This window comes from Heterodontus francisci, chromosome 12 (assembly GCF_036365525.1).
Source record: "Heterodontus francisci isolate sHetFra1 chromosome 12, sHetFra1.hap1, whole genome shotgun sequence".
Taxonomy (NCBI): domain Eukaryota; kingdom Metazoa; phylum Chordata; class Chondrichthyes; order Heterodontiformes; family Heterodontidae; genus Heterodontus; species Heterodontus francisci.
Genome location: NC_090382.1, coordinates 84,382,661 through 84,399,827, shown reverse-complemented (window position 1 = coordinate 84,399,827; position 17,167 = coordinate 84,382,661). Strand labels below are relative to the sequence as shown.

At 44.9% G+C, this 17,167-nt stretch overlaps 1 protein-coding gene across 1 annotated transcript in view; it reads left to right on the top strand.

Annotated features, from left to right (window-relative positions):
* Positions 1-12,623, top strand: part of LOC137375640 (organic cation/carnitine transporter 2-like) — a 126,456-nt gene extending 113,833 nt beyond the window's left edge. The window contains exon 9 of the mRNA XM_068043021.1: positions 12,484-12,623. Within this exon, the coding sequence (XP_067899122.1) occupies positions 12,484-12,623 (140 nt within the window). The remainder of the gene's footprint in view (positions 1-12,483) is intronic.
* The last annotated feature ends 4,544 nt before the right edge of the window (positions 12,624-17,167 follow it).

Sequence of the window (17,167 nt, the reverse complement as noted above, 5' to 3'; positions counted from 1 at the left end):
CAGCCAGAGGTGTTGAGTGGATGATCTATCTTTGTCTCCTCCTGAGGTCCCCAACGTCACAGATGTCAGTCTTCAGCCAATCCGATTCACTCCACATGATATCAAGAAACTGCTGAAGACACTGGATACTGCAAAGGCTATGGGCTCTGACAACATTCTGGCAACAGTACTGAAGACTTCTCTCCAGAACTCGCCGCACCCCTACCCAAGCTGTTAAAGTACAGATACAAACTGGCATCTATTCGGCAATGTGGAAAATTGCCCAGGTATGTCCTGTGCACAAAAATCAGGACAAATCCAACCCAGCCAATTACTGCCCTATCAGTCTACTCCTGATCATCAGCAAAGTGATGGAAGGGGCCATATGAACTTTAATTTTAAGCTGTATTTGGAGTGAAGAAATGACTTGTTTAAAGAGATCACCAGACATTTGACTGGAGGATATTTGCATACTAAGAGACAGTCCTTGTGGAGACAAAGCAACTACTCCCTGGTCCAATGAGCCCAAATGGATTTTTATCACTAGTCATTGAAGGTGCAAGGAAGCTCACATTCCAGGGTCTGCTATGATGATAGAATCCATAACGCTGGAGTAGTTAAACTAACTGGTCACATGACTAACCCACTGGCCAACATAGAGTTTTGAATTGTGCTCACAGGACAGTTTGATCAGACTGCAGATTGCAACTGAACCTGGAACACAACAGCCTCTCTTCTGGCTGTCTCTCTCTCACTTTCTCACAAACCTCCAGACCCACTGAAGTTGCTTAAACCTCAAGAGAGAAAAGACTCCTACATCGAAACAAGTTAAAGCGTGCCATGGGCCCCAACGAACAGCAAGAGTTCCCAGCAATCAAAGACTCCACATTGAACTCAAGGGACTGTAATTACAACCCAGCTATTGCCTCAAACATTTCCCCTTTATTCTTTCTACTTTTTCTGTCTTTATCTCTGTGTGTGTTTATCACGTATGCATGCTAGCGTGGTCGCATCGTGTATTCCTAGGCGTTAACCGAATTAAGAATTTAAGATTAATAAACTTCCATCTTTCTTGTTTAAATCTAAGAAAACCTGTCTGATTTGATTTCTTTCCTTGCAATTGGAAAGCAGTGAACAAGGATTCACTGAGGGGGAGCTAAAAACACGGTGTTTTAAAATTAAACCCTGTTACGGTTAGACCGGGCAAAGGCTGAGAGGGAAACCCTAGACCCATATTTCACCTGGTCGTAACAGATATCTCTCAATATTCCTGGTCACCACATGGAAAACTGAGCCTGTGCTCTACATTTCATTATACCCATGTGGCCCTTATGTATTTTCTCCAAGATTCTGAGTCCCAAATCACCAGCGTCTCATCATATACCAGCAAATCATCCACAATCGTAAAATGTCTTCTGTGTTCGAGGAAGAGTTTCATCCTCTTGCCACTGGGATGCTGCTGCAGCCAGCCTTTCAATATTGGTTGATATAGATGCATTCTTCATCTTGAGTCTGTGACAAATTTCTTGGAGCTTTTTTGAACTTGTCAGCCATTGTGATGCAGTGCACTGAAAATATGGCTCAATTTCATTACTAAAGTTAACATCCTGTTGTGTAGGATAGTCAGTAGAAGCTCTGGACAATGCATCTGTTGTCATTTGTTGCTTGCCCTGCATGTATGCTGTTTCATACGTGGACCTCATTAGCCTCAACTGGAATCTCTGGATTCATGGAAGCATCGAGCGATTACCTTTTCATCAAGTAAGGAAACTAGGGGTTTGTGGTCTGTCTCTATGACAACCTTTAAGCTGATAATATAATCTGAGAACTTCTCACAAACTCATGTGACTGCAAGAGCTTCTTTCTCTATGACAACATACCTCGTCTCAGTCTCAAGTAATGCTTGTGATGCATAATAAACCAGTCTTCAACATCCACCTGGCTGTTCTTGGAAAAGGAATGCCCCTATTCCTGTAGATGAGGCATCTTCTGCAATTCTGGTTGGCAGTGAGGGGGTATAATGTGCTAAGATGTCCGGTGAAATCAGCTTCTCCTTCATTCTTTGATATGCTTGCTCCTGAGGTGCATTCTAGTCCCATGCTTGAAGTTTCCTTAATATTTGTCATAAAGGTTCAGTAACGTGTGCTAGAATGGGGAAGAATGTTGCCAACTAATTAACCATTCCAAGGAATCGTTGAAGATCTTGAACAGAGGTAGGAAGCGGGAATTCACCAATGGCTCTCGTCTTTTGCGGATCTGCCATTATGCCATTGCTACCAATAGGGAGGCACAGTGGCGCAGTGGTTAGCACCGCAGCCTCACAGCACCAGGGACCCGGGTTTGATTCTGGGTACCGCCTGTGCGGAGTTTGCAAGTTCTCCCTGTGACGGTGTGGGTTTTCGTTGGGTGCTCCGGTTTATTCCCACAGCCAAAGACTTGCAGGTTAATAGGTAAATTGGCCATTGTAAATTGCCGCTAGTGTAGGTAGGTGGTAGGGAATATGGGATTACTGTAGGGTTAGTATAAATGGGTGGTTGTGGTCGGCACAGACTCAGTGGGCTGGAGGGTCTGTTTCAGTGTTGTATCTCTAAATGAAATAAAATGTGTCCTAAGAAATGAATAGACGTTTTTGAGAATTCTCACTTTTCATGACGTGTCAGGCCCCCTTCTTGCAGATGATTCAAAACCGCTGTAACCCACAGGTCATGTTCTTCTATGAACTCACCATGGACTAAGATGTTGTCCAAATGGTATAAAGAACAAAGAACAGTACGACACAGGAACAGGCCATTCGGCCCTCCAAGCCTGCACCGATCTTGATGCCTGCCTAAACTAAAACCTTCTGCACTTCCGGCAACCGTATCCCTGTATTCCCATCCTATTCATGTATTTGTCAAGATACCTCTTAAACGTTGCTATTGTACCTGCTTCCACCACCTCCCGCAGCAGCAAGTTCCAGGCACTCACCACCCTCCGTGTAAAGAATTTGCCTCGCACATCCCCTCTAAACTTTGCCCCTCTCACCTTAAACCTATGTCCCCGAGTAACTGACTCTTCCACCCTGGGAAAAAGCTTCTGACTATCCACTCTGTTCATGCCACTCATAACTTTGGAAACCTCGATCATGTCGCCCCTCCACCTCCGTCGTTCCAGTGAAAACAATCCGAGTTTATCCAACCTCTCCTCATAGCTAATGCCCTCCAGACCAGTCAACATCCTGGTAAACCTCTTCTGTACCCTCTCCAAAGCCTCCACGTCCTTCTGGGAGTATGGCGACCAGAATTGCACACAATATTCTAAGTGTGGCTGAACTAAAGTTCTGTACAGCTGCAGCATGACTTGCCAATTTTTATACTCTATGCCCCGACCGATGAAGGCAAGCATGCCATATGCCTTCTTGACTACCTTATCCACCTGCATTGCCACTTTCAGTGACCTGTGGACCTGTACGCCCAGATCTCTCTGCCTGTCAATACTCCTAAGGGTTCTGCCATTTACTGTATACTTCCCATCTGCATTAGACCTTCCAAAATGCATTACCTCACATTTGTCCAGATTAAACTCCATCTGCCATTTCTCCGCCCAAGTCTCCAACCGATTTATATCCTGCTGTATCCTCTGACAATCCTCAACACTATCCGCAACTCCACCAACCTTTGTGTCGTCCGCAAACTTACTAATCAGACCAGCTACATTTTCCTCCAAATCATTAATATATACCACAAACAGCAAAGGTCCCAGCACTGATCCCTGTGGAACACCACTAGTCACAGCCCTCCATTCAGAAAAACATCCTTCCACTGCTACCCTCTGTCTTCTATGACTGAGCCAGTTCTGTATCCATCTTGCCAGCTCACCTCTGATCCCGTGTGACTTCACCTTTTGTGCCAGTCTGCCATGAGGGACCTTGTCAAAGGCTTTACTGAAGTCCATATAGATAACATCCACTGCCCTTCCATCATCAATCATCTTTGTCACTTCCTCAAAAAACTCAATCAAATTAGTTAGACATGACTTCCCCTTCACAAAACCATGCTGCCTCTCGCTAATAAATTTGTTTGTTTCCAAATGGGGGTAAATCCTGTCCCGAAGAATCCTCTCTAATAATTTCCCTACCACTGACATAAGGCTCACCGGCCTATAATTTCCTGGATTATCCTTGCTACCCTTCTTAAACAAAGGAACAACATTGGCTATTCTCCAGTCCTCTGGGACCTCACCTGTAGCCAATGAGGATGCAAAGATTTCTGACAAGGCCCCAGCAATTTTTTCCCTTGCCTCCCTCAGTATTCTGGGGTAGATCCCATCAGGCCCTGGGGACTTATCTACCTTAATGCTTTGCAAGACACCCAACACCTCCTCCTTTTTGATACTGAGATGACTGAGACTATCGACACTCCCTTCCCGAGGCTCATCATCCACCAAGTCCTTCTCTTTGGTAAATACTGATGCAAAGTACTCATTTAGTACCTCACCCACTTCCTCTGGCTCCACACGTAGATTCCCTTCTCTGTCCTTGAGTGGGCCAACCCTTTCCCTAGTTACCCTCTTGCTCTTTACATACGTATAAAAAGCCTTGGGATTTTCCTTAATCCTGTTTGCCAATGACTTTTTATGACCCTTTTTAGCCCTCCTGACTCCTTGCTTAAGTTCCTTCGGACTGTCTTTATATTCCTCAGGGGATTCGTCTGTTCCTAGCCTTCCAGCCTTACGAATGCTTCCTTTTTCTTTTTGACTAGGCTCACAATATCCCGCGTTATCTAAGGTTCCCAAAAATTGCCAAACTTATCCTTCTTCCTCACAGGAACATACTGGTCCTGGATTCTAATCAACTGACATTTGAACGACTCCCACATGTCAGATGTTGATTTAGCCTCAAACAGCCGCCCCCAATCTAAATTCTTCAGTTCCTGCCTAATATTGTTATAATTTGCCTTCCCCCAATTTAGCACCTTCACCCATGGACTACTCTTATCCTTATCCACAAGTATCTTAAAACTTACGGAATTATGGTCACTGTTCCCGAAATTCTCCCCTACTGAAACTTCGACCACCTGGCCAGGCTCATTCCCCAATACCAGGTCCAGTACAGCCCTATCCCTAGTTGAACTATCTACATATTGTTTCAAGAAGCCCTCCTGGATGCTCCTTACAAATTCTGCCCCATCCAAGCCCCTAGCACTAAGTGAGTCCCAGTCAATATAGGGGAAGTTAAAATCACCCATCACTACAAACCTGTTCCCTTTACATCTTTCCAAAATCTGTCTACAAACCTGCTCCTCTGACTCCCGCTGGCTGTTGGGAGGCCTGTCGTAAACCCCCAACATCGTGACTGCACCCTTCCTATTCCTGAGCTCCACCCATATTGCCTCGCTGCACGACCCCTCCGAGGTGTCCTCCTGCAGTACAGCTGTGATATTCTCCTTAACAAGTAATGCAACTCCCCCACCCCTTTTACATCCCCCTCTATCCCGCCTGAAGCTTCTTAATCCTGGAACATTTAGCTGCCAATCCTGTCCTTTCCTCAACCAAGTCTCTGTATATTACTCCTTTAAGGCCCTGTAGAATGTTCAACATAGTTTTTTGGAATATTATACAAAATGGTGAACAATTAAAAGAAAATCTTCCAAACAGAGTAATGAAGTTGTCAATAACCTTGACTTCTTATCCAATGGAACTTGTCAAAAGCCACCATTTGTGTTAAGCTTTGTGAACATGTTACTTTTGGATAACTTTGCCAAGCTTTCATCTACTGAGGACATCGGATGCACTTCTCTTGCCACAGTCTTATTCAGTTAAGTCTGGACAGATGCAAAGAGTACTGTTAGGTTTAGGAGCTGGAACCATTCCAGTGCACCACTGTTTATGGTCAGTGACAGGAGAACTGACTTCCATCCTCATCATCTCTTCTAACTAATGTTGGACTTGCGTCATTCGGGGGTGTGGTATCTTCCTAAGCATGAAAAGACATACAGGTTTAGCATATTTTCTCAATGTAATGTATTCAGTCTTAAGTCTTCCTAGACCAGTAAATAATTCTGGAAACTCTTTTTGGACATGACTCCTGGATTCTTGATGCTTAACTTGTTCCACTTTTTTTTATAAGATGAAGGTCAATACAAGCTCTTCTACTTAAAAGAGAGAGAGTTTCTGATTCCGTGGAATATATAGTGTTTTCAATAGCTGCTTTCCTTTGGACTGGAGTGTTGCCTGTAGCTTTCCCTTGACTTTCAGTTCAATCCCTCCTCGCCCACGCAACTGAGTTTCTGTTGGTTGCAGGTAATGCATTGATAACCATGGTTCATTGTCTGATCAAACTGTTACACTTGCTCCAGTGATTAGTTTAAAATTGGTGATATGTCCGTTGACATATATATCTGCAGACCAAAATGCCTGAATCGCATCATTGATATCACCCAGGCAGTTTTCTGATTTCTCTCCTGATGGAGATTGTTCAACTTCAGTGACTAACTAGGGATTTGTACAGCTCCATCATAACCTCTCTGCTCTTATATTCTGTGCCTCGGCTAATAAAGGCAAGTATCCCATATGCCTTCCTAAACATCTTATCTACCTGTTCTGCTGCCTTCAGTGATCTATGGACAGGTACACCAAGGTCCCTCTGACCCTCTGTACTTCCTGTGATCCTACCATCCATTGTATATTCCCTTGCCTTGTTAGTCCTCCCAAAATGCATCATCTCACATTTATCAGTGTTAAATTCCATTTGCCACTGCTCTGCCCATCTTACCAGCCCATCTTTTTCATCCTGTGATCTAAGGCTTTCCTCCTCACGATTTCTGACACCACCAATTTTCATGTCATCTGCGAATTTACTGATCATACCTCCTATATTCTCATCCAAATCATTAATGTACACTACAAACAACACTACAAAGCAAAGGTACCAGCAAGGGTCCCATCACCAATCCCTGTGGTACACCACTGGTCACAGGCTTCCACTCGCAAAAACAACCCTCGACCATCACCCTCTGCCTCCTGTCACTCGGCCACTTTTGAATCCAATTTGTCAAATTGCCCTGGATCCCATGGGCTCTTACTTTCTTAACCAATCTCCCATGCGGGTACTTATCAAAAGCCTTACTGAAGTCCATGTAGACTACATCAACTGCATTACCCTTATCTACACATCCAGTCACCACCTGGAAAAATTCAATCAAATTGGTGAGACATGATCTCCCCCTGACAAAGCCATGCTGACAATCCTTGATTAATCCCTGCTTCTCCAAGTGGAGATTAATCCTGTCCCTCAGAATTTTTTCCAATAGTTTCCCTACCACTGATGTTGGACACACTGGCCTGTAATTATCTGTTTATCCTTACAAACCTTCTTGAATAGAAACATAGAAAATAGGAGCAGGAGTAGGCCATTCAGCCCTTCGAGCCTGCGCCGCCATTCATTACAATTATGGCTGATCATCCAACTCCGTAGCCTATTCCTGCTTTCGCCCCATATCCTTTGATCCCTTTCGCCCCAAGAGCTATCTCTAGCTCCTTCTTGAAAACATACAATGTTTTGGCCTCAACTGCTTTCTGTGGTAACAAATTCCACAGGCTCAGCACTCTCTGGGTGATGTAATTTCTCCTCATCTCAGTACTGAGAGGTTTACCCCATATCCATAGACTATGACCCCTGGTTCTGGACTCCCCCACCATCGGGAACATCCTTCCTGCATCTACCCTGTCAAGTTCTGTTTGAATTTTATAGGTTTCTATGAGATCGCCCCTCACTCTTCTACACGACCCCCAATCCCACGGGCTTTAATTTTACATGCTAATCTCTTATGTGGGACTTTGTCGAAAGCTTTCTGAAAGTCCAACCAAATCACATCCACTGGCTCCCCCTCATCAACTCCACTAGTTACATCCTCAAAGAATTCTAGTAGATTTGTCAAGCATGATTTCCCTTTCATAAATCCATGCTGACTCTGTCCGATTCTACCACTGTTCTCCAAGTGCTCTGCTATAAAATCTTTGATAATGGATTCTAGAATTTTTCCCACTGCTGACGTCAGGCTGACTGGTCGATAATTTCCTGTTTTCTCTCCACCTCCCTTTTTAAATAGTGGGGTTACATTAGCTACCCTCCAATCTGTAGGAACTGTTCCAGAGTCTAGAATCTTGGAAGATGACTGCCAATGCATCCACCATTTCTCGGGCCACTTCCTTAAGTACTCAGGGATGCATACCATCAGACCCTGGGGATTTATTGGCCTTCAATCCCATCAATTTTCCCAACACCATTTCTCTCCGAACACTGATTTCCTTCTGTTCCTCTCTCTCACTGAACCCTGTGTTCCCCAACATTTCTGATATGATATTTGTGTCCTCCTTTGTGAAGAAAGAACCAAAGCATGCATTTAGTTGGTCAGCCATTTCTTTGTTCCCCATTATAAATTCCCCTGTTTCTGACTGTAAGGGACCTATATTTGTCTTCACCAATACCTACAGAAACTTTTACAGTCAGTTTTTATGTTCCCCGCAAGTTTACTTTCGTACTCTATTTTCCCCATCTTAATCAATCCCTTGGTCCTCCTTTGTTGAATTCTAAACTGGTCCCAATCCTCAGGCCTGTTGTTTTTTCTGGCACAATGAATAATGTTACCACGTTTGTCCTCCAGTCCTCTGGCACTCCTCTTGTGGCCAGAGAGAATTTGAAAATTTGTGTCAGAACCCATGCAATCTCCTCATTTGCCTCAGCAGCTGGATTGTATTTGTCCTGGTTTTTATGGGCAGCACATACCTGGGCAATTTTCCACGTTGTCAGGTAGATGCCAGTGTTATAGCAGTACTGGAACAGCTGGCTAGGAATGTGGCTAGTTTTGGAGCACTGGTCTTCAATACTGCAGCTGGGATGTTATGCCTCATAGCCTCTGCTGTATACAGTGCCTTCAGCCATTTCTCGATATCAGGCGGAGTGAATCAAATTGTCTGAAGACTGGCATCTATGATGCTGGGGACCTCAGGAGGAGCCAAGATGGATCATGTACTCGGCACTTCTGGCTGAAGATGGTTGCAAATGCTTTTGCACTAATGTGCTGGGCTCCACCATCATTGAGGATGGGGATATTTGTGAAACCTCCACCTCCCGTTAATTGCTTAAATTGTCTGCCACCATTCATGAGATTTGATCTGATCCGTTGGTTGTGGGATCACTTAACTCTTTCTATAGCATGCAACTTCCACTGATTAGCATGCATGTCCTGTGTTGTACCTTCACCATGTTGACATCTCATTTTTAGGTATGCCTGGTGCTGCTCCTTGCATGCTCCCCTGCACTCCTTGTTGAACCACAGTTGGTCCTTGACTTGATGGTAATAATAGAGTGGGGATATGTCGAGCCATGATGTTACAGATTGTGGTTGAATAAAATTCGGCTGCTGCTGATGGCCCACAGGGCCTCATAGATGTCCAGATTTGAGCTGCTCAATCAGGTCTGAATCTATCCCATTTAGCACTGTGGTAGTACTCAGACCAAAGAAGTTGCATCATCCCAAGCAGAAGGGCCACCCGCGCATCAACACGAGCAGAATTTCTCATCCACAGCTGTTACAAAAATTTCTAAATTCACTTGTAACAGCCCTTCAATACACTCCCACAGGGGATGCTGAAACCAAGTGGGCCCACATCAGAGACGCCATCTATGAGTCAGCTTTGACCACCTACGGCAAACGTGCGAAGAGAAATGCAGACTGGTTTCAATCTCATAATGAAGAGCTGGAACCTGTCATAGCCGCTAAGCGCATTGCACTTTTGAACTACAAGAAAGCCCCCAGCGAGTTAACATCCATAGCACTTAAAGCAGCCAGAAGCACTGCACAAAGAACAGCCAGGCGCTGTGCAAATGACTACTGGCAACACCTATGCAGTCATATTCAGCTGGCTTCCGACACCGGAAACATCAGAGGAATGTATGATGGCATTAAGAGAGCTTTTGGGCCAACCATCAAGAAGATCGCCCCCCTCAAATCTAAATCAGGGGGCATAATCACTGACCAACGCAAGCAAATGGACCACTGGGTTGAGCACTACCTAGAACTGTACTCCAGGGAGAATGTTGTCACTGAGACTGCCCTCAATGCAGCCCAGCCTCTACCAGTCATGGATGAGCTGGACATACAGCCAACAAAATCGGAACTCAGTGATGCCATTGATTCTCTTGCCAGCGGAAAAGCCCCTGGGAAGGACATCATTACCCCTGAAATAATCAAGAGTGCCAAGCCTGCTATACTCTCAGCACGACATGAACTGCTATGCCTGTGCTGAGACGAGGGAGCTGTACCTCAGGACATGTGCAATGCCAATATCATCACCCTCTATAAAAACAAAGGTGACCGCGGTGACTGCAACAACTACCGTGGAATCTCCCTGCTCAGCATAGTGGGGAAAGTCTTTGCTCGAGTCGCTTTAAACAGGCTCCAGAAGCTGGCCGAGTGCGTCTACCCTGAGGCACAGTGCGGCTTTCGTGCAGAGAGATTGACCATTGACATGCTGTTCTCTCTTCTTCAGATACAGGAGAAATGCCGCGAACGACAGATGCCCCTCTACATTGCTTTCATTGATCTCATCAAAGCCTTTGACCTCGTCAGCAGACGTGGTCTCTTCAGACTACTCCATAAGATTGGATGTCCACCAAAGCTAGTAAGTATCATCACCTCATTCCATGACAATATGAAAGGCACAATTCAACATAGCGACACCTCATCAGACCCCTTTCCTATCCTGAGTGGCGTCTAACAGGGCTGTGTTCTCGCACCCACACTCTTTGGGATTTTCTTCTCCCTGCTGCTCTCACATGCGTTCAAATCTTCAGAAGAAGGAATTTTCCTCCACACAAGATCAGGGGGCAGGTTGTTCAACCTTGCCCATCTAAGAGCGAAGTCCAAAGTACGGAAAGTCCTCATCAGGGAACTCCTCTTTGCTGACGATGCTGCTTTAACATCTCACACTGAAGAGTGTCTGCAGAGTCTCATCGACAGGTTTGCGGCTGCCTGCAACGAATTTGGCCTAACCATCAGCCTCAAGAAAATGAACATCATGTGACAGGACGTCAGAAATGCTCCATCCATCAATATTGGCGACCACGCTCTGGAAGTGGTTCAAGAGTTCACCTACCTAGGCTCAACTATCACCAGTAACCTGTCTCTAGATGCAGAAATCAACAAGCGCATGGGAAAGGCTTCCACTGCTATGTCCAGACCGGCCAAGAGAGTGTGGGAAAATGGCGCACTGACACGGAACACAAAAGTCCGAGTGTATCAAGCCTGTGTCCTCACTACCTTGCTCTATGAGGCCTGGAAAACGTATGTCAGCCAAGAGCGACGTCTCAACTCATTCCATCTTCGCTGCCTCCGGAGGATACTTGGCATCAGGTGGCAGGACCGTATTTCCAACACAGAAGTCCTCGAGACGGCCAACACTCCCAGCTTATACGCACTACTGAGTCAGCGGCGCTTGAGATGGCTTGGCCATGTGAGCCGCATGGAAGATGGCAGGATCCCCAAAGACACATTGTACAGCGAGCTCGCCACTGGTATCAGACCCACCAGCCGTCCATGTCTCCGCTTTAAAGACGTCTGCAAACGCGACATGAAGTCCTGTGACATTGATCACAAGTCGTGGGAGTCAGTTGCCAGCGTTCGCCCGAGCTGGCGGGCAGCCATAAAGGCGGGGCTAAAGTGTGGCAAGTCGAAGACACTTGGCAGTTGGCAGGAAAAAAGACAGAAGCGCAAGGGGAGAGCCAACTGTGTAACAGCCCCAACAAACAAGTTTTTCTGCAGCACCTGTGGAAGAGCCTGTCACTCTAGAATTGGCCTTTATAGCCACTCCAGGCACTGCTCCACACTCCACTGACCACCTCCAGGTGCATACCCATTGTCTCTCGAGATAAGGAGGCCAAAGAACAAGTACGAAACAACACGATGGATGGTGTTTCAGTGTAAAGACAGGACCTCATTTCCACAAGGTCTGTGCAGTGTTCACTCCGACCAATATTGTCATGGGCAGATGCATCTCTGACAGTAGATTGGTGAGGATGAGGTCAGGTATGTTTTTCCCTCTTGTTGGTTCTGTCACCACCTGGCGAGGTAGACCTGGGTGGCATCATGACAACCTGACAATGTGTTTCTGGATGTTCCTCACTTTGTTCCAAGAATGAAATTAAGAACAGGATGTGGTGTGAGTTAAGTTGTGGATAACAGAGTTTTGGATGAGCTCAAGCTGCATTTCTCATGTTTTGTAGGGCATTCTGTAATAAACACAAAATATCTGAAACCATAGCACAGTATGTTGGTGGCCCACTACACTGTTACACAGATGACAGATCATGGGTTTAATCCTGCAATCATGAAATAAATTCCAAGTCGATCTATGTTGGTTCTTGACCACAAGACCTGTGTTATATGTGCTGCCTGTGGCTTTATGTTGATGTACTGGTCTTCACATTACAGATCATTTATTTTTCATATATTGTTATTTTCACAGATGTTTACCATGAGTTTCTGCCTTTTATTCTGATGGGGAGTTTTTTAGTATTTTCAGCAATTGTGGTCTTGTTTCTGCCCGAAACAATGAATGTTCCTCTCCCAGAAACCATTGGACAGATACAGAAAATTAAAGGGTAAGTGTGTTGAATCTTTATGATTCATTGTTTTAAAATTTTCTGCTCTGAACAGCAACTTACATTTATATAATGTTTCGAATGTAGAAAGTGTGCCAAAGGTGCTTCACATAGGAGAAAAGGAGGAACAATTTGTCCTTTTTGAGAGAGTTAAAAGAGGTGATCAAAAGCCTGGTAGAAGATATGTTTTAAATATAGGGAGAGAGGCAGAGAGTGGGGCTATTTGGAGATGGAATTCCGAAGAACACTATTGTGGTAGCTGAAGGCTCTGCCATAGAAGATGGAGCATGGGAGTGTGGGGAATGTCGAGGAGGCCAGGTTCAAAGGACTGGAGAGGAAGAAAATGACAATGGATTGGAGAATGTTGCAGAGATAAGGTGAACTGAGGCTGTGGAGAGATTTATGGACAAGAATGAGAATTTTACATCCAATCCATTGGGAGACAAGGAGCTCGGCAAGGATGGGAGGTGCTGGGTGAATGGAATTTAGTGTAGGACAAGATGTGAATGACAGAGCTTCAGATGATTTGGAGTTTATGGAGGATGAAAGGCTGGCAAGGAGGGCATCGGGAAACTCGAGTGTAGAAAAAACAAAATTATATTCGTGAAATATGGGTGAAAGCACACAATGCTGTGGAGATGACCTTCCTTCAATCATAAGGTCAGAAGTAGGGATGTTCACTGATTGCACAATGTTCAGCACCATTCACGACTCCTCAGATACTAAAGCCGTCCATGTAAACATGCAGCAAAACCTGGACAATATCCGGGCTTGGGCTGATAACTGGCAAGTAACATTCATGCGACACAATTGCCAGGCAATAACTATCTCAAACAAGAGAGAATATAACCATCTCCCCTTGACATTCAATGGCATTACGATAACTGAATCCACCACTATCAACATCCTGGGGGGTTACCATTGACCAGAAACTGAACTGGAGTAGTCATATAAATACCATGGCTACAAAAGCAGGTCAGATGCTGGGAATCCTGCAGTGAGTAACTCACCTCTTGACTCTCCAAACCCTGTCCGTCTTCTACAAGGCACAAATCAGGAGTGTGATGGAACACTCTCCACTTTCCTGGATGGGTGCAGCTCCAACAACACTCAAGAAGCTCGACACCATCCAGGACAAAGCAGCAAGCTTGATTGGCACCCCATCCACAAACATTCACTCCCTCCACGCACAGTGGCAGCAGTGTGTACCGTCTACAAGATGCACTGCAGCAACACTCCAAGGCTCCTTAGACAGCATCTTCCAAACCCGTGACGTCTACCACCTAGAAGGACAAGGACAACAGATGCATAGGAACACCACCACTTGCAAATTCCCCTCCAAGTCACACACCACACTGACTTGGAACTATATTGCAATTTCTTCACTGTTGCTGGGTCAAAATCCTGGAACTCCTTTCCTAACAGCACTGTGGGTGTACCTACCCCACATGGACTGCAGTGATTCAATAAGGCGGCTCACCACCACCTTCTCAAGAGAATTTGGGATGGGCAATAAATGCTGGGCCAGCCAGCTAAGCCCACCTCCCATGAATTAATAAAAAAAAGATGGAAATACACACACATAGAACTGTACTCTAGAGCACAGATGCAGGGCATTCAGCCCTATGCTGACATTTATGATTCATATAAGCTTCCTCCCACCCCTCTTCGTCTAACCCCATCGGCATATCCTTCTATACCTTTCTCCCTCTTGTGTTTATCTAGCTTCCTATTAAATGCATCTATGCTATTCACGTCAACTATTCCTTGTGGTAGTGAGTTCCGCATTCTTACCACTCTTTGGGTAAAGAGGCTTCTCCTGCATTAATAATGGGCAGGTTATAGTATCGGAAACTTGGTTCAGCATTAAATTATGTTTCAGTTGAGTGCGGTCTGGTTCAACCTGAGTAAGTAGCCAAGGAGGAATGAACTCGTTGGCAGGAGCTCAAAATTTTTGGGAGATGGAAACAATGGATTGAGTCATCCCAGTATATAATTGGACTTAATATGACAGTGCATTGCAGAAGCCATAGGACTATGAGAAATGGTTGAGGAGTAAAACTGGATGTTATCAACATGCACGTGGAAGCTGATTCCATGTTCTTGAAGATACAAATGAAGGGAAAGTTATTGATAAGGAAGAGGAGAGAGCTGAGGCTGCATTCTCATGAATTCTGAAGGTGACTGTGTGGTAGGTGAAGATGAATTGATTGTGATAGGACAGATAGGAGTGCAAACCCTGGAGAATGAACCATAGGTGGGACATGGAGGGAAGATAATTAAGAAAATGACATGATTCGTCATGTCAATTCCTGCAGTGAGGTCGAGGAGGACAGGGAAGGATAATGCCCCATGATCACAGTCACAGAGGCAATGCCTTTGACCGGGGTGTTTATAATGCTGGGGGTAGCACAGAAACATACTGAACGGAATCAAATAGGGAATTGTGGGAAAGGTGACCACTATTACTGGATGAGGGTGACATATTCAAGGGGATTTCCAGCTCAGAAGTTGAGTAGGGGTTGAGAGGAGACAGAGAGATCAAAGCTCAGTATTTTGTGATGGTGTTTTTAAATGGGCATTATGTGAACAGAGCAAGCTATTACAATGTCGATAAGCACTGGCGCCAGGAAAGGTGGTGATCAGAAGCAGAGTGAAAAGATGATCAAGAAGTGGGGAGATGGGTCTTACAGCAGGGCTAAGCCTCTGTGAGACCCATGTCATTCTAACTCCTGTTAGCGCATTTGACTATAGGTTGTGTGTCAGCCTGGCTCAGTTGGTAGCACTCTTGCTTGTGAATCACAAGGCTGTAGATTTAAGTCCTCCTGCAGGACTTGAGCACAAAAATCAAGGCTCACTCCAAAGGAGTGCTGCAGTGTCGGGGGTGCAGTTTTTGGGATGAACTATTAAACTGAAGCCCTGTCTGCTCTCTCAGGTGGATGTAAATGATCCCATGGCACCATTTTGAGATATCCCCAGTGTCCTGACCAATATTTAGCACTTAATCAACATCACAAAAACAGATTCTCTAGTCCCTATCACAATGCTGTTTGTGGGAACTTGTTATGCACAAATTGGCTGCTGCATTTCCTACATTGCAACAGCGACTACACTTCAAAAGTACTTCATTAGCTGTAAAGTGCTTTGAGATGGCTGGTGGTCATGAAAAGTGCGATATAAATGCAGTCTTTCTTTCTAGTGTAGTTGGGGGGGTGGGGTTTAAGCTAAATTGGCAGGGAATGGGCACCAGAATATAGAAGTATGAAAGAGGAATAAGGTGCATAATGTGAGAGTGTTGGACAGTACTAGAGGAGGAAGTAGCTCCATATTAACTAGGAGCCAACTGAGATCGAAGGCGAGTTGGAAAAATTCAGCCCAGTAATTGGGAAGCAAGAGAGGAGTGGGGCCGATTAGGGACAAAGGGGGTAATATATGTATAGAGGCACAGGGCAAGGCTAGAATATTCATGAGTACTTTGTACGAGTGTTTACTGAGGAAGAGGAATCTGAAAAAAAATTGGTGGAAGCAAAGAGAGTAGAGGCAATGGATCGGGTAAAAATTGAGAGGGAGGAGGTACTGGAAAGACTGGCTATACATAGGGTAGACAAGTCACCTGGTCCGGATGGCTTGCATAAGTTGCTAAAGGAAGTGGGGGTGGAGATAGTGGAAGGGCTTGCAATAATCTTCCAATCTTCCCTGGATACGGGGGAGTTGCCAAAAGCTTGGAGAGTGGCAAATGTGACACCCTTATTCAAGAATGGGTGTAAGAACAGTCCTAGCAACTACAGGCCATTTAGTTTAAGATCACTGGTGGTAAGGCTTTAGAAACAATAATCAGGCAAAAGAATCAACTTGAAGAGGTTTGAGTTAATTAAGGAGAGCCAGCTCAGATTTGTAAAATGCAGATCATGCTTAACTAATATAATTGAATTTTTCAGTGATGTAACAGAGAAGGTTGACAAAAGGAATGCATATGATGTCTATATGGATTTTAAGAAAGTGTTTGATCAATTATTACATAAAAGGCTGGTTACCAAAATTGAGTCTCATGGAGGTTAGTATCTAAGTGGAGTAAATCATTGGCTTAAGGACAGAAAATGGCAAGTTGTGGTAATTGGTTATTTTTCGGACTGGAGGATGGTAGACAGTGGTGTTCCCCACGGGTCATTGCTAAGACCACTGCTTTTTTAAAAATGATTTGGATCTTGGAATACAGAGTACAATTTCAAAATTTGCAGATGATATCAAACTTGGAGGAGCGGCAAAAGGTGAGGATGATACATACCAGCTGGAACAGGACATCCATAGGCTAGCAGAATGGGCAGACAAGTGGCAGATGGAATTTAATACAGACAAGGGTGAGGTGATGCATTTTGGCAGAAGAGGTAGGGTGAGGCAATATAGACTTAATGGTGCAGTTCTAAATAGTGTAATGGAACAGTGGGACCTGGGGTGCACGTGCATTGATCTTTGAAGGTGGCAGCACATATTGAGAGAGTGGTTAACAACACATATGGAATCTTGGGCTTCAGCAGGGATGTTATGCTG